General features: G+C 58.6%; 9 protein-coding genes across 9 annotated transcripts; 2 read left to right on the top strand and 7 right to left on the bottom strand.

Annotated features, from left to right (window-relative positions):
• Positions 1-2,168: 2,168 nt before the first annotated feature.
• SLS55_009639 (uncharacterized protein) lies at positions 2,169-4,468 on the bottom strand (the record flags this gene model as incomplete). Its single annotated transcript, XM_066781035.1, has 2 exons — positions 2,169-3,504; positions 4,464-4,468. The coding sequence occupies 2 exons, from the start codon at positions 4,466-4,468 to the stop codon at positions 2,169-2,171; spliced, it is 1,341 nt and encodes a 446-aa protein (XP_066628981.1).
• A 311-nt stretch (positions 4,469-4,779) lies between these two features.
• SLS55_009638 (uncharacterized protein) lies at positions 4,780-5,782 on the bottom strand (the record flags this gene model as incomplete). The annotated part of the gene is made up of 3 exons (XM_066781034.1): positions 4,780-5,258; positions 5,318-5,569; positions 5,629-5,782. The coding sequence occupies 3 exons, from the start codon at positions 5,780-5,782 to the stop codon at positions 4,780-4,782; spliced, it is 885 nt and encodes a 294-aa protein (XP_066628980.1).
• A 1,451-nt stretch (positions 5,783-7,233) lies between these two features.
• SLS55_009637 (uncharacterized protein) lies at positions 7,234-9,021 on the bottom strand (the record flags this gene model as incomplete). Its single annotated transcript, XM_066781033.1, has 2 exons — positions 7,234-8,326; positions 8,387-9,021. The coding sequence occupies 2 exons, from the start codon at positions 9,019-9,021 to the stop codon at positions 7,234-7,236; spliced, it is 1,728 nt and encodes a 575-aa protein (XP_066628979.1).
• A 1,007-nt stretch (positions 9,022-10,028) lies between these two features.
• Positions 10,029-12,098, top strand: SLS55_009636 (uncharacterized protein; the record flags this gene model as incomplete). Its single annotated transcript, XM_066781032.1, has 1 exon — positions 10,029-12,098. One exon carries the CDS (start codon positions 10,029-10,031, stop codon positions 12,096-12,098), a length of 2,070 nt encoding a protein of 689 aa, XP_066628978.1.
• A 642-nt stretch (positions 12,099-12,740) lies between these two features.
• Positions 12,741-14,023, bottom strand: SLS55_009635 (uncharacterized protein; the record flags this gene model as incomplete). Its single annotated transcript, XM_066781031.1, has 2 exons — positions 12,741-13,559; positions 13,634-14,023. The coding sequence occupies 2 exons, from the start codon at positions 14,021-14,023 to the stop codon at positions 12,741-12,743; spliced, it is 1,209 nt and encodes a 402-aa protein (XP_066628977.1).
• A 436-nt stretch (positions 14,024-14,459) lies between these two features.
• Positions 14,460-15,479, bottom strand: SLS55_009634 (uncharacterized protein; the record flags this gene model as incomplete). The annotated part of the gene is made up of 1 exon (XM_066781030.1): positions 14,460-15,479. The coding sequence occupies one exon, from the start codon at positions 15,477-15,479 to the stop codon at positions 14,460-14,462; it is 1,020 nt and encodes a 339-aa protein (XP_066628976.1).
• Positions 15,480-16,102: 623 nt separating this feature from the next.
• Positions 16,103-17,560, bottom strand: SLS55_009633 (uncharacterized protein; the record flags this gene model as incomplete). Its single annotated transcript, XM_066781029.1, has 3 exons — positions 16,103-16,365; positions 16,491-17,410; positions 17,517-17,560. The coding sequence occupies 3 exons, from the start codon at positions 17,558-17,560 to the stop codon at positions 16,103-16,105; spliced, it is 1,227 nt and encodes a 408-aa protein (XP_066628975.1).
• A 923-nt stretch (positions 17,561-18,483) lies between these two features.
• Positions 18,484-20,318, bottom strand: SLS55_009632 (uncharacterized protein; the record flags this gene model as incomplete). The annotated part of the gene is made up of 2 exons (XM_066781028.1): positions 18,484-20,167; positions 20,218-20,318. 2 exons carry the CDS (start codon positions 20,316-20,318, stop codon positions 18,484-18,486), a joined length of 1,785 nt encoding a protein of 594 aa, XP_066628974.1.
• Positions 20,319-21,136: 818 nt separating this feature from the next.
• On the top strand, positions 21,137-22,605 carry SLS55_009631 (uncharacterized protein; the record flags this gene model as incomplete). The annotated part of the gene is made up of 4 exons (XM_066781027.1): positions 21,137-21,173; positions 21,404-21,698; positions 21,751-21,971; positions 22,559-22,605. 4 exons carry the CDS (start codon positions 21,137-21,139, stop codon positions 22,603-22,605), a joined length of 600 nt encoding a protein of 199 aa, XP_066628973.1.
• Positions 22,606-25,863: the final 3,258 nt, after the last annotated feature.

Raw genomic sequence — 25,863 nt, 5'->3', positions numbered from 1 at the left:
ATATCATGGGGGTTTTGCTTTTAACCAATTTTTTTTCCCCATTAATTTCCCCTCTTCACGTAGTATATTGGTTTGCTTCTTTTTTCTTCTTTTTTCGCTTTCGCTCTTGCTTTTTCTTAGATTACTCTACACTGCACGACTTCAGGAAGCGCTCGGTGGCATTCGTTCTTGTTTTCAAACACGGGGGCGAAGGTTGCTTTTGCGGTGTCTCTCACGCGTAAGGCCTTTTTGTGGAACGAAATGTGAATGTAGCTGGAGAATGATTCTTTTTTTTTATTTTTTTTTTCAAACGATGTTGTTGTTCTTGCCGAAGCAATATATCAAAAAGCGTCCCTTTGATTCGTTCATTGTCCCGTATGCATTGCAGTCGATGTTCCTTGCTCGTGCCGTCCATGAATCCATCAGTCATGCCATTCATGATTTTTCTTTTACACATCGGCCTTTTCCTGGGAGAAGGGTGAGTTGAGCGAGTTTGGCCTCGCGCGACCAAGAAAAGAAGCAAGCCTCCACAACAAGCAGCGGGTGGCAAAAGAAATCGCCCACCTACATGGGCCTCATGGAAGAAGGAAAGGTCTACGTGGGGATGGGTTAGTTGAATACGAGATCCTGATGTGAATACAGACTGTGCATATTCTTGAAATTCACATTTTACGTTCGGATCTCGTGTTCAATTGCCTGTACAAAAATGATGATGCGGTGGTATCTGTGTAAGGTAGATATAGCCCCCTCTCGCAGCCGATGGCTAGCGCGAAGAATAGCAGAATATAGCGTAACTATGCCTTAGCTCGTTCTTAGAGTAAAAAAAAAAAAAAATCCGTAGGTAGTTAAAGCCATCGTCCGGACGAGAATATCGAATTAAAGAACAGGACCAGTTCCCGACTGACCTTCTAGAAACCGGTAGGTTGGGTTGTCGAGATATCGGCCTGTGGGATGGTAGACCCCAGGTTGGGATCGTGACATCTCCCGGGGTACGGCTTTTAACGGATCGTGATTCGTTATACAGTAGACGTGGTAGTGGGATATAGAAAGCAGTAGGAACTTATTACTACGGTGGAAAGACTAAGCAAAGATATAGCGTTGTGTCGGCTGTGCCTCTATGTTACTCGGAGGTACATGATGCTGGCAGCGTCACATCGCTTTAAGAAAAGAAAAGGAAAGAAGATGTAGAGTGTGCGCGAATCCTCCTCAGTTGCTGCGCGGGTGTTCCTAGTGGATCGCTCGGTATTGGCAGCTAGAGGCGGTGGCTTCGGGTAGTAGTGTGCGACAGTTGCTGCTAAGGATATTGAGTCGTAATGTCCCCGAAGAACCGCTGTTTTGTTACGAGGGGTCTCGTTCCAAAAGGCGAGTAACTGGTAAGCTGTTCGTGCAGCCTCCGAGGGTAACGTGGGTGCCAGGATTCCTGCGGTGATGGAGAAAAGGGAGAAAGGAAACAAGAAAACCGGAGATCCTTGAGAGACAAGAAGACGTATGGTAACTCGAAGATCCGGCGGTGGGAAGGTGAATCAGTGGTAAGGAAAATTAGGGTGGACGCTCTTAACTAAAGGGAATTGCAAGACAAGCTACGCATCCGCTTGTTTGCCGCTAGTGGATGCAGTCACAGGGGGAAAGAAAAAAAAAAGACCGAGTGTGGGGCAGTTGGGGATCGCTTGCAGCGGGGCGGCTGGGGTATTAATGGTCGGGTTGTCGGTCGGGGTGGTACAGTTTTACGCCTCGATCTCCCTGGGCGGTTGGCGATCCACGTTGGGTGGATCAGGTATGGGGAAGGTAACTGGCGGTTTCTAGAAGGTTAGTCGGGAACTGGTCCTGTTCTTCTTGACATTCGATATTCTCGTCCGGACGATGGCTTTAACTACCTATAATATAAGCAAAAAACAGATCTACGCTAGCCATTAGCTACGCGAAGGAGCTATAGATACGGGTGGGGCAATTTATTTCTGTCTCACCCGCCGTGCCTCTCGCTTTGCCTCGAAGAGGCACATGGAACTACAGAATAATATACAAAAGGGAACACAGCTAAGCCTAATTCGGACACTCTCATTTAGGAAGTATCTACAGCCGAGTCTTCGATCTTCAACACTATCTACTTGGTAGTGTGTGTGTGTGTGTGTGTGTGTGTGTGTGTGTTTTTGGGGGGGTTTTTTTTTCTGCTACTGTTACTAAATACTTTGCTACGCCCCGTCGTCCGGAAGCTGGAAGTACCCCGGTTGAAACGCATCCCAATTGAACGGACTCTCGCCGTTTTGTGCAGGCGGCGCCGCGGACGAACTGCTGCTGCTGCCGCTATTGGTGCCGCCGTTGTCGTTTGGTTGTTGTTGCTGTTGCCGTTGTTGCTGGCTGGCGTACAGCTGAGCGGGTATCGTGCCGTTATTGACGTTGTTGACATTGTTGGTGTGTTGGTTCGGGTCGAAGGTTTGCTGGTGGGCGGGCTGTAGGACGGGGACGGGGACGGGTGGGTGGGGTTGGAAGAAGTGCTGGTGGTGCTGCTGTTGCTGCTGTTGCTGCTGCTGCTGCTGCTGATGATGATGATAATAGTACGCATGCGGATACTGCAGATGGGGATGCGTGTACTGCGGATACTGTTGCTGGTACTGCTGCTGCCCGTACGGAAATTGCGGATGCAGTTGCGGAAATTGTTGCGTGAATTGCGGATGCGGCTGATACGAGCCTTCACCTCCGCTTCCTACCACAGGGAAGCCGTTGCCGGCGTGTTGTTGTTGTTGTTGTTGTTGTTGTTGTTGCTGTTGTACTTGTGGGTTGATGTGCGATTGAGCGGGTGGAGAGTTGCCGTTGATGGGTTGGTTGGGGACGTAAAACAGTTGGTGGCCGTTGAAGCGGTGATAAGGATGGTGTGTCTGATACGACGACAGCGGGTCCTGTTGTTGTTGTTGTTGTTGTTGCTGCTGCTGTTGAGGCAAGTGCCCACGTGCCATCTGCCCTTCCGCCATCGACCCTCCCGGCATCGCCATCATCGGGGCGGTGGTCGCCGCATGCTCACGCCCTGCCGGCCCTTGCGGCGGCTGCTGCAGCCTGCACCTCTTCCATTCCGACACCACAACCACGTCATCGTCGTCGTCGCCGGCACTGTCCCGCTTCCTCTTCTCCCCCTTTTCCCCCTCGCCATTCTCTTGCTTCTTCTCTTCCTCTTCTTCTCCCTCTCCCTCCTCCCGGTTCCCGTCCTGGCCCTCTTCCCCTTCCCCTTCCCCTTCTTCTCCCTCCCCCTCCCCCTCCTCCCCCTCCTCCCCCCGCACCGCCTCCCACCACTCATCAAAATCCCCCATGATCTCCCTCGCCCTCCGCGCCCTCTGCACATCAAGCCCTTCCCCCGCCACTTCTCCATTTCCTTCTCCCGAAGAAGAGGAAGAAGAGGGAGAAGGCAACGCCGCGTCCAGGGCGCGTTGGAACTCGGCCGACTGGGCGGCTCGCAGCTGGCCCGCGGCGCTTCCCAGCGCTTGGTCTAGCTCGCGGGCGCGCTGGGCGGTCGTGGCGGGGTGCTCGGTGTCCGGGCTGGTGGGGCGGAGGGGGGAGGGGAGGTCGGGGCGGGGGTGGGTGGGTTGGGGGTGAGTGGGTTGGGGGTGAGTGGGTTGGGGGTGAGTGGGTTGGGGGTGAGTGGGTTGGGGGTGAGGGATGGTTCTCGGGTCGAGGGGGAGGTGGTGGTGGTTTTGGGGGAGGGGTTGTTGTTCCCGCAGGTACTGTGCCTCTTCCCACTGCTGCTGCATCTGCATCTGCATGATGTGGCGCCGGTGCACATGGTGGAGGAGGGGGTTGGTGGGGCGGCTGCGTGCAGGGAGGGGAGGCGGGTGTTGGTGAGGGTCGGGGGGTCTTCTCTGGATGTGGGGTTGCTGCTGTTGCTGTTGTTGTTGCTGCTGTTGTTGCTGCTGTTGCTGCTGCTGCTGTTGTTGTTGTTGTTGCTGCTGCTGCTGGTGCTCCTGTTGTTGTTGTTGTTGCTGGTGCTGCTGCTCTCCCACTGCGTCTCCCTCTCCATCCTGGAACCGCGGCGGATTTATAGATGGGGTGCGAATGGGATCATACTGGTAGGGGACGGGCTGTACTGGGAATTGTTGAAACCCGTGCGGATAAAAGGCATAATAGATGGGGGTTCCTTGCTGCTGTTGCTGCTGCGGAAGAGCGTTGGATAGATGTGGGTGATTGGTGCTCCCCCCTGTGTTGTCCAGGTTTTGTAGGGACTCGCTGGAGTGTTCTGGCATCTTTCCTTCGGGGGTTGAGACATCTGGCTCTCAGACTTTTAGAAAGCAGTGGGATGTCGCAGTTGAGAAAATGATTTGGTTGGAATTTCTCGCGCCTCAAACTCAGCGTGCGCGACCCCGGGGATTAGTAACGATGAGGCGACATCCATGGACCATGGTTCACTGTCTGTTTTTTTCATAAGACCCTGAAAAAAAGAAGAAGAAAACCTCTTGCCGTGCGCATTATGTGCATGCTTTGAACAGGGTCTTGGGAAATACGTCATTGATCCCTCACGTATTGATGGACTAGCGTCAAAGTGGTTGCTGCTGGAGGGCTGTGCCGAATTCTTCTATGTTAGCCTGTATATTAACACGAGCCGACGCTAAACACGGATATCCAGTATCCCGTGTGGAAGACTATACAGCTTGGAGAGCTTGGCAAGCCTTGTGAGTACATCGCTGGAAGAGTGGATTGGTTGGATCGAAGCGAGACTGTGGTAATATTGTTGGCAGTCGCACTTTGCGTGGCCGCATAGGCCCTGATTAGATAGTACACAGTGTTCCAAGGTAATTGAAAAGTAAACAGTTCAACGCATCAGGCCACCTCACTGGCCAGAGAATCATCTTCTCGAGGACTCCGAGCTCGCGGCGAGACCCGGGCCAAACGAAAGCCTCGATTCCTTCCCCTTTCCTCTGCCTGGAAGACGGGATATCTCCAAAGCGTGAACACCATGATGAGCGCCATGGGCAGGGCGTCCATGACGTAAGCGAAGGCTTCGTATCTATACAGACACCCCTCGTGTCCCTGGGCGTACTCGATGATGCGGAACAGCGAGCGGACCATGAAGAAGGCGCTGACCACGAACAAGGTGAGCAGATGCTGCCGCCAGTCGATGCGCGCGTGTTTCTGCTTCTTAGCGGAGGGCAGGGCGGCCATGCGCTGGTGGAAGGTGGCCGCGGAGAGGAAGAAGAGGCAGTACACCACGAGCTGGACGATCAGGCCGCCGACGATCGTGTGCCGCCCCAGCTTCAGCCTGGTGGGGTCGTCGCTACCCATGGCCATGAGGCCGCCTCCTGCGTTGGTGTGAGTATCGGAATACCAGGGGTGGGGGGTGTTCGGAAATGCCTCGTACCGGCTGCCTGCATCAAAAGGGCGAATACGTCGGCCAAGACGAAGAAAATGGTGACCCATCGTTTTTTGATGAGGGCGTAGGCATCACCGTCGGTTACCGCTATGATGCGCCCGAGGGTTGAGTAGATGGACGCGGCAAAGAATGAAGGCGCGGCCAGGAGAAAGGTGCTCTGGATGAGGTAGGGCGACATGGACCACTGGTCCTTCTTCTGAGTTGCCGAAGCAGCTCGGGCAGCGTAACTGATGAGCTCGACTGGAGGCAAGCTGTCAGTAGTGCGCGCCCTTGGACATGTCAAGATGGATGCAGCTCACGGAGTCCCCCAATAAAGAAGCCGACCATGTGCCATGCCTTGTTCCTGGCCAGCTGCCAGCCGTGGAAAGCTGTTGAGATGCAGAAAATGGAGCAGAAGATGCCGGCTCCAACCAGGGATGGCTGGTATGCGTAGAGCGGATCGCTGGTAGCCATGGCGTCTGTGGCGAGACGGACAACAGCGCGGAGGAGGTTTTAGATATCTGAGGCCTTGCCCATTTTGAAACGAGTGATCGACGGCGGTAGGTGGACGAGTGCGGAACCAAAGCCTATTCTTATCTCCCGGAGGCTAAGCATTGACCTTCATTCCACTTCCTTTTTCGTATCGATTCGTGTTCGCTTTTTGCGCACAACAAGACACCAATCATGGCCGCTTCTGACTCGGTCAAGGCCGGGTGGGCCGAGATTGGGATCCGGGGGCGTGGGAAGAGAGCCGTTACACATGCAGCGCTAGAACACGCTTGGGGTTCCACGGCCGAATGCAATATCGTTTTTGTATAATGGGGCCACTCCGACCTATCTCTTGCGCAACCATTCGATCGCAAGTGTCCTACCTATATGCAGAGCAAACAAACACGCTGCAGCCGGCCCACCGCCCCGAAGCCATCCAACCGTACAAGCGACGCTGCCCCTTCCCGTGCAAACGACTTAACTTATGCTTCTATCCTCCTCCCCATCGACCTGCTCCCGGCCCCCAACCCTACCATCAAGCATACAGCCTCCCCGGCACCGGTTCCACAACCCCTCCATTCGCAAACCCACATCGCCCGACCCCGCTGCCCTCCTCTCCTTCCACCACCTCGACCTCGCCCCAAACCAGCGGCTCCCACGCCACCGTCCCCCGCGGCCCATGACACGCCGCCGCAATCGCCTTGCTGCAACTGCCCACGACCGGCATCCCCCACCGTCCCCCGCGTCCCCCTACCCTCCCCATCCCCACCGCCCCCACAAACGCCGCAAACGCCACGATCCCCACCACCGACGCCACAACCGCGGGCGGCGAATACCCGCACGTCGTAATGGAATAGTACCCATAACTGCGCCCGCCGCCGTCCCTCACCTGCCCGCCGCGCGCATCCACCGCGTCCACCTGGACCATGTACAAGGACTGACTCAGCAACCAATGGCAGCCCGCGCCCGCAGCGGCCAACGGGCCCGCCAGCCTTAGCGGCATGCCCGCGAGCAGGTAACCTCCACGCTGCGCGCCCTTCGGCGCCGCCGACGAGACGCGCAACGACCTGCCGCCATTCTTTCGTGCGTGCCCCGCCCACTCGCGCGCGAGCGAGGCGCTGGCGAGCAGCCCGCTGTAGACGACGTAGAGCGCTGATAGTAGTGTTTGCGGCGTGTTGGAGACGAGCGCCATGGGCACAACAGCAGCAGCGCCCGTGATCGGGAGTGACCACGCGGTGATCAGCGTATAGGGTGTGGTGGTGTGGAAGCCGAAGGACCAGATGGTGGGGTGCGAGGGGGTAGGATCTTTGGCGAGGGCGGTGGCGGCGTAGATGAAGAGGCCGGTGAGGGCGAGGGCGGCGAGGGCGGTGCTGGTTTTTCGTTGTTTTGTCGTGAGTGGGGTATGGTGAGGGAGAGGGGGTTGAGAGGGGGGCTGCTTACAGGGCTAGCGCGGTGATCCAGCGGGACTTGCTGGCGGCGTGGTGGTAGCGGCGGATGGAGGGCTCGAAGGGCCTTGGTGAGAGGGGTTGGAAGCCTCCTCGCGACGCGGTGGAACCTCTTTTGAAATGTGAGAGGAGGCTTTTCTGTTTGGTTTGCTGGACTACGTCGTCCCGGCTGAGGAGGCACATGCCTCTTGTTGTGACGTCTTCTTCTTGGATGAATGATGCGACGGCGTCGCCGATGGTGATGAGCGGGTTGTCTCTGATCATGGAGATGGTACTGATGATGGCGACGAGCTTGATGAGGTTGAAGACTATCACCACAAGCAGAAGACTGACGGTGACGTTCAGGCTGCACTGGCCCGGAAGTTTCTCGCTGAGGCAGTAGTCGACTTCGAACCCATACACGCTCCATGTGCTACTGTTCACGTAGTCCTCCCAAAGCCCATCGCTGCACAGCTCATTGGGGGGCTTCATGAAGTCTGGCATCGTCACGTTCATGGCGTTGCCGTCGTACTCGTCCACCAATCTGTCCTCGTCATAGTAGTATCCTTGCTGCGAGCAAATCCAATAGTACCAGTTTCTGTAGTAGGGCGAACGGAGCCCCACCACTGGCTGGGCGTAGTGTGCAATGCCGTACAGCGACGAGTTTGTAGCACAAGTCACGGGCCCGAGCTCCGACGTCAGTATGTGCCCTGTGGTTGATCCATTGCATGATATACCGTCCGGCTGCGGGAGCGCCGTGGAATTGTATGCAACGATCTCGTGTAAGGCCGGGTTGTCCGCTGGCTTGGTTTTTGTAACGAGGATGACGTTACGGCGGTCAGGCAGTACGACTCTAGAATAGTTCCTTATGCAATCATCCTTCTCGAGTCGCTCGAAATATCCTTTGTTGGACGATATGTTCGATTGCACGGCATGCGGATCGGTTCCGCTTGGTAAATCCAGCAATGGGTAATTCGCGTAATAGGGTGATTGGTCATATTTACCAATGAAGTCATCAAACTCTGCACCCTCGGCGAACTGTTCGTTCGCAACATAGACGTCATAGTGATGGTTCCTTGTCGACACGAAGAAGGTTGAGTTGTAGCTGAGATGGGATAAGGAATTAGATCCGCCGCAGCTCCTCCAATTATGAATGAGAACTCACAAAAGATGTAGAGGAATGGAGGAAAGCCCCAGAGCGAGCCACAAAATAAGCTTCTTGCCGCGGATGGAAGCCAGATTCCGGATACTAAGCACCCCGATATCCAACCACGAGCCTTTATGATGCGCCTCATCAACAGCTTTCCGGCTCGGAGCACATAATATTTGCATGGCGTAGTTGCTCGCGCCAAGTAGCAGCGTGCTTGCCGCGTTGATGGCCAGATGTATCCACCTGCCCATGCTCTCGATGTCGGCACAGTTTCCCGTGGAGATGGGGGCGGAAACGAAATCACCGCCCTTGTCCCGGATGACGGTGTAGGAGAAGGCGGCAACCATGATGTTCACAACGAGGACGGTAAAGGACATGACGACGCCCAAGGAGGCGCCCAGATGCCAGCCTTGTGGCAAATGCCGGGATAGTCTGTTCCATTGCGGCTGTAGGGCTTTTGGCACCCATTTTTCAGCAAAGGTGCTGCGAGGTTTGGCTAGCTCGTCTGCATGGGCGGGCAGCAGACGGTCTGTGTCATCCTCCGGAATGAAAGGCTTGGACTCGGAGGCAGAGCGACCATGGTGGGTACGGTAGGACGATTCCGGGTCACGGTAGACATGTTGAAGCGCAATATCTGCGTGGGTTGACATGACAGGAACACCCGCGATGCGTTGAAGTGTCGGGAAGCGCACGTCTTGTTAAACGCGCGTGGGATTCGACAATCCATGTCGGTAGGAATAGGCTAGCAGTGGGGGCCAAAGGTATCGCTGCGCCTTGCCATGTGGCACAGCAGCGCTTGGCCCACGAGTAGAACCGCGCCTTCGCTTACCTATTAGGGCCTCAGTCACCGGATGACTAAATGACTAAGGGCTTGTTGCTGTCGGACAAGCTGAAACGAAACAAAGAAATAAGAAATCCACGATGTTGCGGCCGTCGTGATGGCCTGCACCACCCGCTGCAGGCTCAAGATTAACTTCATCTCCCATTTCCAAGTTCCTTTCGCTGCTTCGCCACGTCGCTGCCCGAGGCAGTGCCTGGACAAGCAGGGGCCTTCCGTTCTCGCAACCACAGACGTCATACCGAACGCATGTGATGGACTTCCGTGGCGTGTTGCAAGAGGCTGAGAGGCGGAGAGGTAGCGCGGACGCAGTGGCCAGAAATCGGAGACGCGGGAGAGGAGAAAATAGAAAGGAAGGTTGATTGGGGTGTCGAGAGTTCTTTCCTCGCTGTGTGCGCACCCATTGCGGCCTAGTGCCCGCGGCCCTCGATATGTCGGCCCCGCCTCCTCCTCCACGACTTGCCTCCCGTCTTCGCCTCTCAGCCTCATGCCAGCCCCCACTGATGACGAACCATGTCTCCCGGCGCACGCGCACATTGGCGCATCGCAGCCTTGCTGAGGTGAACACGGCGATCGCAGGGCTGTGGGCTGCATGTTCTGCAGATTGGCGCTGGGCCGGGCAGCGATTGGATCCTTCCTCGCCATGGCGGCGACGCTGTGCTCGATGCAGCTAAGACCCAACGCGAGGCCCCGTTTCGACCCTCGCAGCATCCCGAGCTGAGGGCCGGCCAAGACCCGCCGTCAGCTGCTGGAATCGCCCAAAGCATATGACAGCCATGCTCCCGTCCCTTCTCTGCCGTGTCGATTCCCACGCTCGACATGCAGTCCGCCGCGCATCACGACCCTTCCGACTCGGCCCACTATGCCGACCAGGCCCGCCGTGCCACCCGCATCTGGCGCTTGACCCGCGCCTGGTACTTCTTCCCGCTGCATGCCATTATCGTCATTGTTTTCACTGTCGTCGCCCTGGCCGTTCTGGACGGCAAAACCTTCCCCACCTCCTCGGATGCTCCGTTCGGGACAACCATCACCCACATCTTCACAGGCCAGCTGAGACAGGCAGACGTCACTACCTTGGTCTCGGCCGCCCTGGTGCTGGTGCGCCTGACCCTCAATGTCTGCTCCAGCATCGCCGCCCAGAGATCCATTTTCATTCTGCTGGAGAAATGTGGCATCACCTTGCAGGAGATTGAGCGCATCTTCTCCTTCGAACAAGGGCCCCTGGGAATGAATGGCTTCAAACTCGGCACCGTCATCCTGCTCCTTCTCCTCATTCCCGCCCAACTGAGTGCTCCTCTTGCCCAGGGCGCTCTCTCGTGGGAACCCCAGTTGTCTTTGAGGCATGCCGACTACAACGTCTCCCTCAACATAGCCGGCCCTGGAGACGCCTTCAATGAGTTCAAGGCCCACGACGAGCCTCGAGACTTTTCCATCAAGAGGGCCTCTGGACTTGCCGTCATCCATCGCTTCGGCCCAGACTTCTACTCGGTCGTGGATTCGGATAAGAAAGTCCCGAGCAGACGCTGGGCCCCAGCCTTCAGAGAGCACGAGCTTTCCAACCAGACCAAAGGCTACCAAGCCCTCCCGGGAAACACCAGCATCGGCAACACAACCCTCCCCTTCTTCCGCATGAGCAACCTGACATGGATCGACTACGACGACAGCCTCGAGCATTTCCTGGCCTACGACAACGGGCTATTCAACGTCACCAGCCCGATGAACCCCCTCCGCGCCTCCCTCCCCGGCAACGCCGTCATCCTCCGCGACTCCCCCATCCACACGTGGACCACTGCCTGGCCCAATGCCACCCTCCTCAACACCACCTTCAAGATCGCCGTCCTCGCCGAGCGGCTGGACGGATCGAACTCGGTCACGACCCCCACCTGCCCCGGCACCAGCACCGTCTTCGGCGCCCTCCCAAAGACCAAACCCCACACCGCCGTCGGCCCCACCAACTTCACCAACTGCTACCTCTTCGCCACCGCCTCCGTCCTCGCGGGGACAACCCCCTGCCTCGACTGCTCCATCATCTCCCCCGGCGTCGTCGAACGCCCGGGCAACAAAACCCTCCCCTTCACCCTACACCCAGACCCCCTCGTCCCCATCATCTTGGGCATGCTCCCCGAAACCATGCTCAGCATCGTCACCGGCAACGCCACATACGCACCCACCTGGGCCAACCTCCCCGGCTTCCTCGCCGGCGCCTTCAGCGCCGCATACCAGGCCAGCTGGAACGACCTGACGGACCGGCTCGCCCTGCCGCCCGACACTCACTCCGCAACCAGCAACATCTCCCTCCCGCACTACCCCCTCCGCGCCGCCGTCGACGGCCCCCGCGTCCGCACCTGGCTCGCGCTGCACTCCCTCGTCCTCGCCGCCGGCGCCCTGCTCGCCCTGCTGCAGGCCCGCTGCCGCCACCCCCCCGTCGTCGACTTCGCCGCCGCCTGCCTGCTGACGGACCCGCAACCCGTCGTGCGCGCCGCCGACGCCGCCGCCGTGCGCACCGCCGCGCGCGTCGACGCAAGAAACAGCGAACGCGTCGGCGCGCTGGTCGTGCGCGAGGAGGGCGGCGGCGCCCTGCGGTTCCGCGTGCTGAAGCGCAAGAGGGACGGCGTGGTTGTCGGAGGGGGCGAGGGGAGGGATAAGTTCGGCGAGTGGGGAGGTTGGGGAGGTGCTGCCGATATCAGAGGCAGGCGCGCGGCACGGAAGAGGGAGAGCTGGAGCGATCTGTCGCTGTTGTCGGGCCGGTCTGGGTCGTCGACCGTGTATGAGCCCGTGGCTGAAGAGAGGGAGGGAGGGCCGCCGCCCCCCAGCTCTCTGTATGCGTATACGCCGCAGACGGCGTCGAGTTGGCAGTCGTCTGGTTCTTCCCCGGGGTATGCGCGGTGAGAAGAGAGGCTACCTAGGTGGACGAGGGAGGGTGGGGGAAAGCATGGGATCGACTCGTCGACGACGGAAGCGTAACTTTTCTTTCTTGTTGATATATGATGATGATGATGATGATATTCACCCTTCTCGGAGCGGGATTGGTTGGTTGGGGGAGTTATGGTCTTTTTGGGAATGGCGTCTTGTTCTTTTAATTTCCCCACGTTTTAGTTCCTCTTCTTCACTTTTTTGCCAGTCAGTCAGTTTTTCCTCTTCTTCGTGTCGTTATCTATCTGGCTTGCGGTGTTTGGACAGAAGGGTTCTATGCATTCGGGGGGGAGTGGGGTGGGGGACAGGAGGGGAGGATGCGCAGGAGTCGAAACATCTCACTGATGTTCCAGCAATTTCTGGCTCTACTTAGTGTCGAGGCTGTATATATATATGTCGACCAACACAGCAGCAACAGAGTCAAGCGTTGATTTCAATACTTTCGATCGATCTTCCTGGTATCACTTGAACGATGATCAATCACGCTTTGCAAAAATACACACAAGAATCATTAAAATCATCCATCTCATTCCCAGCATCTCTTCATTCTCTTTTTCACTGATGTTCTTCTCTTCTACTACTACGACCACGACCACCACCACCACCATCTACCCTACTCTACAGCGCAAGCGGATACTCGGTACTCTCAATCTTGCTCGGATACTCCAGGCCGGCCTGGCGCCTAACCTCATCCATGACGTCCATGATGGCGACGCTCTCGGCGAGGCTCTCGAAGCGGCCCTCCTTGCGGCCCTCGACGAGCGCCGTCGCAGCCTCGTCGGCCTCCCAGAACATGCCGTGGCCCTCGCCCTCGGCGTTGTGGGCGCCGCCGAAGCCGTTGTACCAGCCGGAGCCGGGGCCGGGGCCGGGCTGGGGCCACTCCTTTGCTTCGTCGGTGCCGTCGCGGAGGAGCAGGCGCGTCTTGGTGGGGCGGTACAGCGGCGGGAAGATCTGGATCTCGCCCCTGTCGCCCTGGACGCGGCACGCGGGGCCGGCGCTGTCGCGGTCGCCCTTGGCGTCGGTGGCGTAGCGGATGCCGGTGGAGGCGACGGCGTGGACGGCGTTTGCGTTCTTCTCGCCGCGGGGAAACGTCAGGAGGATGGTGGTGAGCTCGTCGGCGGCGCCGGTGCCCGGGTACAGGTTGGTCGAGGAGAGGACGGCGGGCGGCTGGCGCTGCGCCTCGGGCAGCGTCGTGTAGACGGTTTGGAACACCCACGTCAGCGAGTAGATGCCCAGGTCGAGCAGCGCGCCGCCGGCCAGGTCCGGGTTGACCATGCGGTGCTTGCCGTCGGCGAAGGCGGTTTCCGGGTCGAGCGCGTGCGCGTTGTCGGCCGTGACGCGCTGGACGGTGCCGATTTTGCCCGAGGCGATGATGTCGCGGACGTAGATGGAGAGCGGGAAGTAGCGGGTCCAGACGGCTTCCATGAGGAAGAGGTTCTGTGCGTGGGTCTTGTTAGAATCCATTGGGTTTTTTTTCTGTGGGGGCATGATGTGAGAGCGGCTGGCTTTACCTTTTCCTTGGCCGTCGCGACCAGCTTCTTGGTCTGGGCGGCGTTCACGGTGAAGGCCTTCTCGCATAGGACGTTCTTGCCGGCATTCAGGGCGAGCATGACGTTCTGGTAGTGGTGCGAGTGGGGGGTAGCGACGTAGACGATGTCGATGTTGGGGTCCTTGACGAATTCGTCGTAGGAACCGTACGCCTTTGCGGACTCTGGTGCGCCGACATCCTTGAGGAATTTGGCGGCGCGATCAGCGCTGGAGGAGCTGGCGGCGGCAACGACCGTGTGCTTGACGTTGTTGACTCCACGCGTCTTGGGGTCGACGAGGAGGTCGACGGTAAAGCATTGGGCAATGCCGCCGGTAGCAAGAATTCCCCAGCGGATTTCCTTGGGTGCGGCCATGGTGTTTGGCGGGATGGTTGATTGGACTGATGCGGGATCAACTGAGGCGGGCGTCGGCTGGGGTATAAGTAGCGCGTGGACGCAAGAATGGGCAGGAATTGAAGGCAGGAGTGGCGGGTAACATACCGTATCAAGTGGGCGTCACGACTACCCCGCCGTCGGGGATAACGGCGACAGGCAAGTGGGGCATGGAAGCCGGCTAAGCTGCGGTTCTACCTCGCCGTTTCGGCGCGTCGGGTTCTGACTGCCCACTCCGGTGCCTGCCCACTTAGCCGGGCCATGTCGACGCCGCCATCAGATCCAAAGCCCGACACCCCGCCTTTTCCGCCCTCTCCTCCGCCTTGTCCGCACCGGAAACCATCGCCAAAATGCTGGTCAATTCGTTCATTTCATCCATTACATTTTTTGCTCTATCATCAATTCGTACAAACGCCGCCTATCCCTCCTTGAACAGATAGCTGTAGGCACTCAGTGCCGGCGCGCCGCCCAGGTGCGCGTACAGCACGCGCGAGCCCTCGGGGAACTCGCCATTCCGCACCATCGAAATCATGCCGTCCATCGACTTGCCCTCGTACACGGGGTCGGTCAGCATGCCCTCGGTGCGCGCGCACAGCCGGATGGCCTCCATGGTGCCGTCGTTGGGCAGCCCGTACTCGGGCCCGCCGAAGCGCGTGTCCAGCACGACGTCGGCGTCGGTGATGTCGCGGCCCAGCTCGACCAGGCCGGCCGTGTTCCTCGCGATGCGCAGCACCTGCTCCCTCGTCTTGTCCGGCTTGGCCGACGCGTCGATGCCGATGACGCGGTCGGCGCGGCCGTCGGCGGCGAAGCCGACGATCATGCCGCCCTGCGTGCTGCCCGTCACGGCGCACACGACGATGTAGTCGAACTTGAAGCCCAGCTCCTGCTCCTGCTGGCGCACCTCCTCGGCGAAGCCGACGAAGCCGAGGCCGCCCTTGGGGTGCTCGGAGCAGCCGGCGGGGATGGGGTACGGCTTGCCGCCGCGCGCCTCGACGTCGGCCATGGCCTGCTCCCAGCTGGGGCGGATGCCGATATCGAAGCCGGCGGCGTCGAGGCGGCAGTCGGCGCCCAGGATGCGCGACAGCTCGATGTTGCCCACGCGGTCGTAGACGGCGTCGTGGTAGTTGACCCAGTTCTCCTGCACCAGCACGCACTTCATGCCCAGGTGCGCGGCCACGGCGGCCACCTGCCGCGTCTGGTTCGACTGGATGCCGCCGATGGACACGAGCGTGTCGTAGCCGCCCTCGACCGCCTCGGGGATGATGTATTCGAGCTTGCGCGTCTTGTTGCCGCCGAAGGCCAGCCCGGAGTTGCAGTCCTCGCGCTTCGCGTAGAGCTGGACCTTGCCGCCGAGGTGCTCGGAGAGGCGCTTGAGGTGCTGGATGGGCGTCGGGCCCTGGAAGGTGAGCTGGTGCTTGGGGAACTTGTCGAGCTTCATGGCGGCGGGTCGTTGCGGGGTATCTCAAGAAACAGAAAGGAAGGGAGGAACTGGCAATACGGCGCAGGCAGCCTGCGGCGCCGGCAGCGCCTTTTCAAGACATATGCACTGGCTCGGGTTGTGGTGGCCGACGAAGGCGTGAGTTCGGCTTGTCCAACACGATGCCGGCGGCCGAAACCGCATGTGTTGTGGACAGCGCAGCTTTAGCACAGCAACGAGCTCCAAATTGGACCAAACCGGCCCTACAATTAGAGCCGGTAGTTGGAGTCTCCAACTTTTTTGGGGGGCCGCTATCTTTTCTCGGCCAGCGGCGCGTGAGAAGCGCACGCGGACCCTTGGGCGACGCGTTGCGGGGCAGAGATACGCGAATCATTGGCAACTTCCTAACGCCTCGGAGTAAGTGATATTGCTAACAGAAAGCAGATAAACCCCTGCCTGATTATCAAACGAGCCTGAACAACTCTAGTCTCTGACATTGGCCAATCAACGTGTTCCTTTTCTATAGTGCAATTCCTCTTTTTTTCCTTTTTCGGTTTTTATCCAAGACAGGACTCCAAAGACAACGCCAGCCAATCTATCATTACCTCCACCTCCGATAAGCTTCTCGACCCAAAGGCCGCTCTCTAGGCTTCCTGTAGCCTCGATTCACTGACCTTCTTCGGCAGGTTGCAGTCGGGATACTTGGGGAAGATCGACGTCAACGTCGCCCCCTTCTTCTCGAACAGCTCCGGCACGTCCTCCTTCGTCAGCTTCCACGTGCCGGCCTTTTCAAACTCGGCATCGCGCGCCGCCATGTCCGGAATGTCCTCCGGCTTCGGCAGCCCGAAACGTGAGTTCCACGGCAACGTCTCGGGCGGCGGCATCTTGGGTGCTCTACCGTTCTCGTCTGAGAGAGAAAACGTAAGCCTTTTTCTTCCTTTCTAAAAACAGCACGCACACACATGCATGAAAACCATCATCATCCCGCCCACGTGGCGGGGGCGACAGGGATCGTTCCCGGTTAAAACGTACCTCTCATCAGATCCGCCGTGATCTTGCAGCTCTCGTAGGCCTGGGCGAAGATGGACTCGCCAAAGTCAAACGACGCGGGCTGCTCGGACGCCCACGTCTCGCCCCACGGCGCGATGCGCTCGCGCGGCGGCACCGGCGCCGGCCTGCCCGGGCGGTGCGTGGCGGGCCTGAAGGCGGTGCTCTTCTTCCTGTCCGGCTTGAACGTGCCGAAGTAGCGGCCGCCGCCCTTGCCCTTGTTGTCGTTTTCGTTGTCATTGTCGTCGTCGTAGGCGACGTCGAACTGGACGGCCTTGGTGGCTTTGCCCTTGCCCTTGTCCTTGCCGTTGTTGTTGTTGTTGTTGTTGCTGACCGTCGTGTTCTTCGTGGAGGGCTGCTTCTGCTCTCCTTCTTCCCCGTCTTCGTCGTCGTCGTCGTCGTCGTCGTCGTCCGAACTGAGCTCCTCCTCGCTCAACAAGCTTTCGTCGTCGTCGGCACTAAGCGGCGGGTCGAAATACCAACCGGGCAGCCTCCCGTCATCCCCATCGTCGTCTCCATCATCACCACCACTACCACCAATGCCGCCGCCGGCGCCGGGCCGCGCCCTGTGCAGCGCCCTCCCACCTTTGCCACCACTCCCACCACCACCCCCACTCTTCTGCGCCGACGACGAGGAGCTACCCTTCCTGCCGCTGCCACCCTTACCACCACCGGCGTCCGTCGGCTCGGTTTCGGCTGCTGCTCCTCCTTCTCCCTTCATCTTCATCTTCTTGTTCTCGATGCCACCCGCGAGTGCCATGGCAGCGGCGGCGCGCTTGATGATGGGCGCGAACGACGGCGGCGCGGGCGCGGGCGCGGGAGGAGGAGGAGGCGCGTACGCGGCGCCGCCGCAGCCGTAGTAGCCCTTGTAGGGGTTGAGCGGGTTGAGCGGGTCGAGGGAGGGGCTGTGGGGGGTATCGTGTGTTAGCGTTTTTCTCTCTCCCTCCCTCCCTCCCCCGCGCGGGTGTGGATGCGGGATGCGTTGTAGTAAGGGAAAAAGGAAGGACTTACGGCATTGCCATGTTGGCGAAGAGCGTGCCGCCGGACGACATCATGGCGAAGATGGGCTGACGGGGTTGCTGACGTTTTTTTCTTCTCTTATGTGTATGGAGGGACACGGGAACTGCGTGGCGTGGTGTGTGATCGTGTTCTTGACAGCTAGCTAGCTGTTTCGGACGGGAGTGGTTGGTTTGCTTGCTATCCGCTCTCTGGCTGGCTGGCTGGCTGGCTTGTAGGACGCAGACGGACGATGCGGGGTCCTCAAACACGCGAGACGCGGGGGAAAATGGTGGACCGCGTGATGGCAGTATGTGGTTTCAGGTGTTTTTGGGACCGGTAAGTGAACTCAGTCAGGTCTGGAAGCGCCGGCCGCCCCGTCGCAGGTTTTATCGTGGCGTGTCTGCGAGACAGAAGAGCGGAAGAAGAGTGTGGAAAGGGAAGAAACCGCGAAAGAAGAGAATCGGGGAGAGAAAAAGAAGGCGTGACGGTGACAAAGGGAGATGGAGGTTTGCTTGGCCATCTGCATTGGCGGGCCGCTTGCGGGAAAGCAGGTGGCTGGATGGACGGTGGGAGGTCGTTTGCTGGTGATGAATGAGCGATTGGCGCAGGCTGCTAGCGGAAGGGAGGATAATGACCATCTGTGCCGTTTTTTGCGAGCTGGCTTTCTTTGGTGGTTTGGCCCATGGCAAGCCGCTTTTGGTTGGTGTTTGGCTTGGCGGGATGGAGGCTTGGCCAACGGAGGGTGGGGAGGAGGAAAAAGACGCTGCAGGAAGCCGAGTAAACGATGGCAGAAAGAATTGGAGGAGAGTAGGGAAGAGCCAAAGAAAAAGAAATCTTTTATTACGGAGTATAGCAACGAGGGATATCTTTGGAAATTAACACACCAGATCGTCATCTCATCGCGCCAATGCTTCAAACGACGCCCCCGTCGTCTGATGAAATGCCACAAAACGCCATGAAACTATTACATCTTACACATTCAGCTCTCTCCAGCACCCTGCTGCCTCTCCCTCTCCCTCTCCCGCATCGCCGCTACCCTCGACTCGTGCGGTGCTTCTAGCTCCGCATGCGGCGTCTGCGCCCTCGACCGTGACAAGGCGCCTTCATCAGGCGTCTCCAGTTCCGGCAACGTGACATCCTCGTTCGCCGGCATCTCAAAGACCGGGGTGGCGTGCGCTTCCATCTCTGCGAGTTTGCGGGCCTCCATGCCGTACAGCTCCGCCTTGGCCGTTTCCGACCCTTGCATCTCGTGCCTGGTGCCCTCGCCCTCCAACTCCGTCTTGTTCCCAACGCCCGTACCACCATGCACGTGACCGTCTGCACCGGCGTCCATCTCGTTCTCCGCTTTCTCCTCCTCCGCGGGTCTTGCTTCCCCTTCGGCGGCAGTGGCGGCAGCGGCGTCGTAGGCGGCCTTTTCCTGCCTCTGCTTCTTGCGACGATAGGCGAGCCAGAAGATCAGCGCCAGAATGGCGACAACGGCGGCGCATCCGACTGCAATGCCGGCGATGGCGCCAGCGCTGAGCGAGGTCCCCTCGTCACCAGTAGAGCCCCCAATTGGGACAATGGTTTGCGTGCTGGACGATTCGGGGAACAATGCCTGGTGGACGGAAAAGATGGAGTGATCATAGTCTGTGATAACGTAGGCGTTCTGGAGGAATGCGCGGCCGAGAGTGTACTGCGTGTCGTTGACAGCGCGCTTCAATGGGAAGTAGCGGGTGGCGTTGGGATAGACGGGCCACGAGGCATTCAGAGCCATGCTTTCGTACGGCATGACGATGTCGACGGTTTCGCTTGTTGTCGTGTTGGCTCCAATGGTGATTGTGATGGCGGCCTTTTCGTCCACGAGTTTCTCATGCTGGGTGTCATTGATGAGGTAAATGGAATATTCATCGTCCCACACAATCCCAAACGCATCTTCAAAAGCAGTACAGTCGTCCTCGGGAAACCACATTGAAGCGACAAGAGAATCGATGAACCAATAGTTGGGCGTTGACAGAAGTGGCGTCGAGCTAACGTTGGTCGTCACTGATTGGACGGCACAGAGCAGATCTCGGGAGATGTCATTGCCGAAGGGAATGGTGATATCGTTGGGCACGTAGCGCGCGGTATCTTTCCCGCCAAGGGTCAAGCTGCCGTAAATCTTGGGGACTCTGTGGTAGGATCCCGCAGTGTAGGACCAGGAATGGCTCGGGATCATCGACTGGTTGACCAATGTGCCCAAGACGGTGGCATGCGGGTTGTTCAGGTCGGTGAAGTTGACAGGGCGCTGACTCAACGGAAAGGTGCCTTCGTAGATGGTCTTGTCGGCGATACCACCCACGACCTGGTTGTCCAGCGAAGGCAAACCAAACGACGGCCAGCTCAGTCCCACGGTGTCGAAGCCATAGTGGCCGCGGGCATCCTCGCCCACGCCCAGCCCATTCTCAACCCAGAGCGTTGACAAGCCGTATATTCCCTCCTCGACCCAGGTGGAGGACTCGTTGATGAAAAAGACGGAGCCGCGGGCATCCTGGCAGGTGGCCGTGGGGCGGTGGTCGTTCATGCAGCCCTCGGGCAGAATTGGCCATAGTGCGGACTGGCCGGTAGCTGGCAGGAGATGCAGGCTCTGGGCGGGCGTGCCGATAGTGAAGGCGAAGGTCGACCAAGGTCCGTCGTTGCCGTCCCTGAAGAGTCAGGCGGCGGTCTGGGGCAATACGAGGAGCCTGAAACATACCAGTACTGGGTCGGCTGCAGCGAGATGGGCGCCGCGGTGCTCTCGGCCTGTGTCATGCACAGCAGCGCCGCTACGAGCAGGAGCCGGGCGAGGGGATTCATGGTGTACGGGACCTGGAGGAGGCCGCGCACGGAGCGAAAGACAGAATTGGGGATCAGCAAACACGAGATGCGGCGGGGGAAACGAGCGATGGCGACATGGGTGTGGTCCGAGGGAAAGCAGCGCGGTCGCAGGCCCCAAGGGTGGCTCTGCGCGCCTACTTCACAAACATGTCGAGGGCTAGCGCTGGCGGCTGGTGCAACGGTGCTGGACGAGAGGCCCGCAGCGGGAGGATGGGTGCTGGCTTGGCCCCGGCAGGGCGCCTCGCTGCGCCGGCGTGATTGGTGGCCGGCCGGCTCCCGCGGCAAGCTCTCTATTTTGGGCGCTCCCGCTGCGCACCCGCGCTCCTGCCCTTCCGCCGCAACAAACACTGCAGCTGCTGACAGTTGCTCGTGCGACGTGAATGAACCCTCGCCCCTTGCAAGGCTGCCGCTGGAATGCCGCGTCGCTGGAGCCGGCTTCTCGTGGGCCAGGAAACATGCCAGCCTTGCCAGGCTCCAGGCTCCAGGCCGCCGGACTTTCATGGATTCGGCCGCTCTCTCAAACGGCCCCCATATTCCTCCGCAGCGCCTCCCTGATCTAAATCCCTGTCCGTGGCGGCGCGAAGAGCCACTCCCACCGAGAAGCGTTGCCGGAAGGATCCCATTCCATGATGCAATTTTTTACTTGCACAGCATTTGGCGTGTCTAGCCCGGCGGCCAGCTGACTGCCTCGTCTTCAGCGTCCAAACATCACCGCACCGAGCCACTAGGAGTTTATCCGCGTAGCGTGGCATGGGCCTTTCCGCTGTGCAGTCCAAATTGCCATGACCCGTGTCGCCATGTGGCTGCTGACGCCCAGGCACACAGCCGTCGTTAGTCCAGCTTTTAGCTTGCTCTGCCCTCTTGCCTTCCCTCTCCTCTATCTCGTGTTGCTCGCGTCTCTCGTTTATCTTTTGCTTCACACGTCGATCGTTCATGACCATGCGCTTGGTGATACGAGCATTGGCGGCTCTTGCTGCCTGCTCCCTTGTGGGGGCATATCCCCAGCAGAGTAAGCATGCCGACACTGACTCTCGCCTCGCCATCACCCACTTACCTTTCCACAGCAGCTCCACCGAACGGAACCTCGCCCGCTACTTCGCCTGGCATTACCCCAGCCCCCAGTTGCGAGGCAGACTGCACCTACAGACCGCCCTACTTCTATGCCGTGACATGGACCACCAATTACATCACCGAGAACATCACATATGCCACCGTCGTCACCATCATCAACACGGTCCGGAATACCACCAGATATGTCACGAGCACCATTGATCTGCCCGACAACTACACCTTGCCTGCAACCAACGACGCCGGCACTGTCGTTTGTGCCGTGCCCTACGACGGTACCACAACTTTACTGTAAGCCGAATCTTCGTGACAATCAACCGGGCGCTCTGCTAACAACACCAAGGCCGTTCCCGAGCGTCGTCGCCGATTACCGCGATACCTACAGCTGGAATGGCCGGTTGGCAACCACACAAGCAAATGCAACCGGCACCACCATCTGTTCCGACTCGGGAGGTGATGTGGTAACTTTCAGCTCGCATCCTGACTTCAACGCCTTCTGGTCAAGCTATGCGACCCCAGACCCTACACCTACGGCAACGGGTCCGATATATGGCGATCCGCGAGGTCTGAATTGGGGATGCAAGTGGGAGTCTGCTGCTGAGGGTCCCGATTTCATATCCGCCTCATTCACTGACCAAGCAGCCCTCTTCTCATGCAGTCCTCACGACTGGGCTCCGGTAGCGACCATGTCAACAGCGGCTTTTCTCACTGCTTCATCCGTGTCGTATGAGGGAGATGACGATGGCCCCACAACCAGCTCACCTAAGGGCGAAGAGCCTACAACCACTGCTGCGAGTGCGCATACCGAGACCACCGCACCCGTGGAAGCACCGACTCCAACTGGGACGGACGATGCGACATCCTCGGCTCATACCGAGCTCTCTACAGTTCTGGAGCCTCCAACAATCACTTCAGCACCTCAGGTCACTTCAATTCCTCAAACGGAAGTTGGAACGGTTGTTAGTCCCCCAGACGTTACTTCAACTGCTCATACCGAGGAATCGGAAGAAGTTACTCCTCCGGATGAAACATCGCCACCGGGATTTGCACACACTGAGGAGCCAGGATCCGTCGAGCCCCCTTCCCTGTCCGTTACATCGACTTTCTCTTCGGCACACACTGAGTTGCCGCAGTCACTTGATGAGCCCCAGACTACCTCATCCTTGTCGGCGCATACAGAATCGCCACAATCCGTTAACCAGCCGGAACCAACTACTGTTCCACCAACGGAAGTTGGGACTGTCATAAATCCCCCTTCTGAGACGACTACCGCAGGTGGGGCAGTAGGTGGAGTCATCGGCTCTCTAATCGGAAGTTATCTATCGAACGGAGGGGCGCCTCCAACAAACGTACCTGCTCAAAGCGCTGCGGGTAATCCGCCTGCAGGTACCCAAGCACCTCCAAGTACGAATGTACCAGTAGGATCAACCTCTGTAGCCGTCGTCCCCACTGCCATCCCAACAGTCATTGGCGGAACAAGCACCAGCATTCCCGCTGTGGTTGTGGGTTCAATGACTCTCACAGCAGGACAGACGGTCGTAGTCGACAACACTCCCATCTCCGTGCCCACCGCCGACGCTCCTCCAGCCCAAGACGGTCAGCAAAACAACCAACCCCCTCAGTCCCCCGCCGTCGTCGTCGGAGGCAGCAGCACCATCCTTCTCCCCACCGCCGCCGCCGGCCCTGCTGCCACGCAACCCCCCGCGCCCCCCGCCGCCCTCACCATCGGCGGCCAAACAATCCCAATCCAGCCCTCCGCCACCGCCTACATCATCTCCGGCCAAACCGCCTCCCCAGGCGGCTCCCCCATCACCCTCGGCTCCGGGCCGTCCGCCACAATCGTCGCCCTCACCACCGACGCCGCCGGCTCCTCCGTCGTCGTCGTCGGCACGTCCACCATCCCCTACACCCCGGCCGCCGCCGCCAGCATCACCGGCGCTTCTTCCCCTCCCCTCTCCGCCTTGACCCTCGCTCCCGGCCAAACCATCCAGCCGACCTCAATCGGCGGCGGCGGCTCCGCTGTATACGTCATCGCCGGCCAAACCCTCGCTGCGGGCGGCGCGCCGGTCACCATCACCGATGCCAGCGGCGCTAGCTCTACTATCGCGCTCGCGCTCACGACAAACGCCGCTGGCCAAACCGTCGCTGTCGCCGTCGCCGTCGATGCGGCGCAGACGCAGACGCAGACGCTGGGGCCGGCGGCGGGGGCAACGGGAGTAGTAGCGGGAGCGTCGGCATCGATCACGCCGGGCCCCGCCCTCGTTATATACGGCTCCACTGTACAACCTGTCGACGGCACGGCGTATGTGTTTGACGGGGAGACGCTTACGCTTGGTGGGACGGTGACGGTTGGTGGTGGTGGTGGGAGTGTGGGTGGGAGTAGGACGACGTTGGTGTTGACGACGAATGGGGCGGGGCAGACGGTTGTTGTGCAGACGGGCGGTGGTGGGGCGAGGACGACGGGTGGGGCGAGTGGGACGGCGGCGGCGAGTGGTAGTGGTAGTGGTAGCGGTAGTGGTGGTAGTAGTAGTACTAGTCAGGGGTTGGGCGGGTTGATTAATTCGGGGTTGGGTGGGAGTGGTGCGACGGCCGCGGCTTCTTCGTCGTCGACCGGGGCGGCGGGTCTCGGGAAGGTGGCGGGGAGGGGGGTAGAGGGGGGGTTGGTGGGAGCGGTGTTGGGGGTGCTGGTGGCGGTGTTGTGAGGGTGGAGGTTTTAATGTTTTTTGATGATGTATTTGACGGTCTTTGACGGTGGTACGTAAATGGTTTGATGAGATTTGTAATGTTTAACGCTTTTTTGCTGTGGATGGAATGTGGAACTTCGAGTAGCGCTTGCTTAGTATCTAGGGAATTGCGAATGAAATGATGCGTCTGATTTTCTGTGCCGTGGTTGCGGGGTTGGTCGGTGGGTTTAGGTACTTCCTGCAGGCTGTTGGTCTGCTTCATGAGGAAGACATGTGTGGTGCAGTTGGGGGTTGCGGTCCATCGGCAACAACATAAATTGATAATGCATCCCTAGATGAGGCTGCAGTACAGACAGAATATATTCTGAGTAATTTTGGAGGTAGGAAAACGTTGCGGTGCTGAGAAAGGAATTTTTCGCGTTCCCCTTGTGGTTTCTTGTAGAAATGCTCATGAAACTATTGGATTTGGACTGGCAAATGACTTGAAACCAACATTTCTTCAAAGTTTCCCGAAATGTCCACATATCCATCCAAAATGCCCCCGACGTCTGCCTGGGATCTTCTTTCAAAAATCGCATCATCGCCGACCTCTAAAAGGCTCTTGCTACCGCCATTGCTGCCGTAGAGCTGTTTGCTAAGCGAAACATGGAAGTCCCATACCCACACCACCCAAGCCACCACACCTCCCCTACCCCTTTCCCTCCAGTTCGCATACCTCAAACACCTCCCCCCTATCCGTAAAGACCATAAACTGGAGCCAGAGAAGGCGTGAGAGGAGCACATGTGTAGCAGTTTCCTTCTACAGCTGTTTTGTACACCACATAATACTTTCCAGCAAAATCAATTTCAACTTCCTCCAAAGAAGCCACCAATCACGGTCTTGTGGTCTAGTGGTATGATTCTCGCTTAGGGCACACTCTAAGTCACTTGCGAGAGGCCCCGCGTTCGGTAAGTTCATCAGTTCGATCCTTCGATCAAAAAACAAAATTCTAACAGTCCGTCCAGATCCGCGGCAAGACCCTGAATTATCTTTTTCTTTTTTGCCTGCTTGTTTCTGAAGAAGGCGTGCGTTCTTTTTGTCTTTGTGCGCTGCGTCTGCTGGAGTAGCAGGGGGATGGTTGAGGGCTGATGCGGTGGGCAATTTTTTTTCTCTGCGCGTGATTTGTCGGCCCGCAAAACATCCGGCCGTGCTCTCTGTCTGTACCTACGACGACTACCTTTTCTTCTAATCTTTACGCGCCTACAAAACTTCGAGATGGCTGCTGAACATACCGCCGTCCTCGCCGACCGCGGGATGCTTTACTAACCGTGCCTACACTACGCGCACCCGTGTAGAATTCACCATGTTCGATGAATTGCAAAGTTTTGGTAAAACCCAGTGCTGCCATTCTGTCTCAGACGAAGAGGCTCGACTTCAGGATCCGATATATACCTCTACGGATCCCTGCGTGCGACATCAAACTCTCTCACCGTTATTGTCAGCATGATTTCTTATCTCTGCCGTCGCTAGCTCCCGCTTGCCTGATACACTTTTCTACTTCCGCTGGCCAAGATTAAAGCACGCTGGAATCAACCCTACCTGAAGATGATTGGAGGCGGCTCGTGTCGCAGCACGAGTTGGGCACCGTCTATCTGCAAAATGAACAAGTCCAGCAAGCCATCAAGGTCCTCGAACGGGTCGTTGCGGCAAAGCAAGCCATTCTGATGGAGGGTCACCCGGATCTCATGGCATCCATACATGAGCTCGCTCGAGCATACGTCGAAGACGGCCG

Source organism: Diplodia seriata (genome assembly GCF_021436955.1).
Source record: "Diplodia seriata strain FDS-637 chromosome Unknown scaffold_10, whole genome shotgun sequence".
NCBI lineage: Eukaryota > Fungi > Ascomycota > Dothideomycetes > Botryosphaeriales > Botryosphaeriaceae > Diplodia > Diplodia seriata.
The sequence above is the reverse complement of the archived record's forward strand: the minus strand, read 5'-3'. Positions and strand labels throughout refer to the sequence as shown.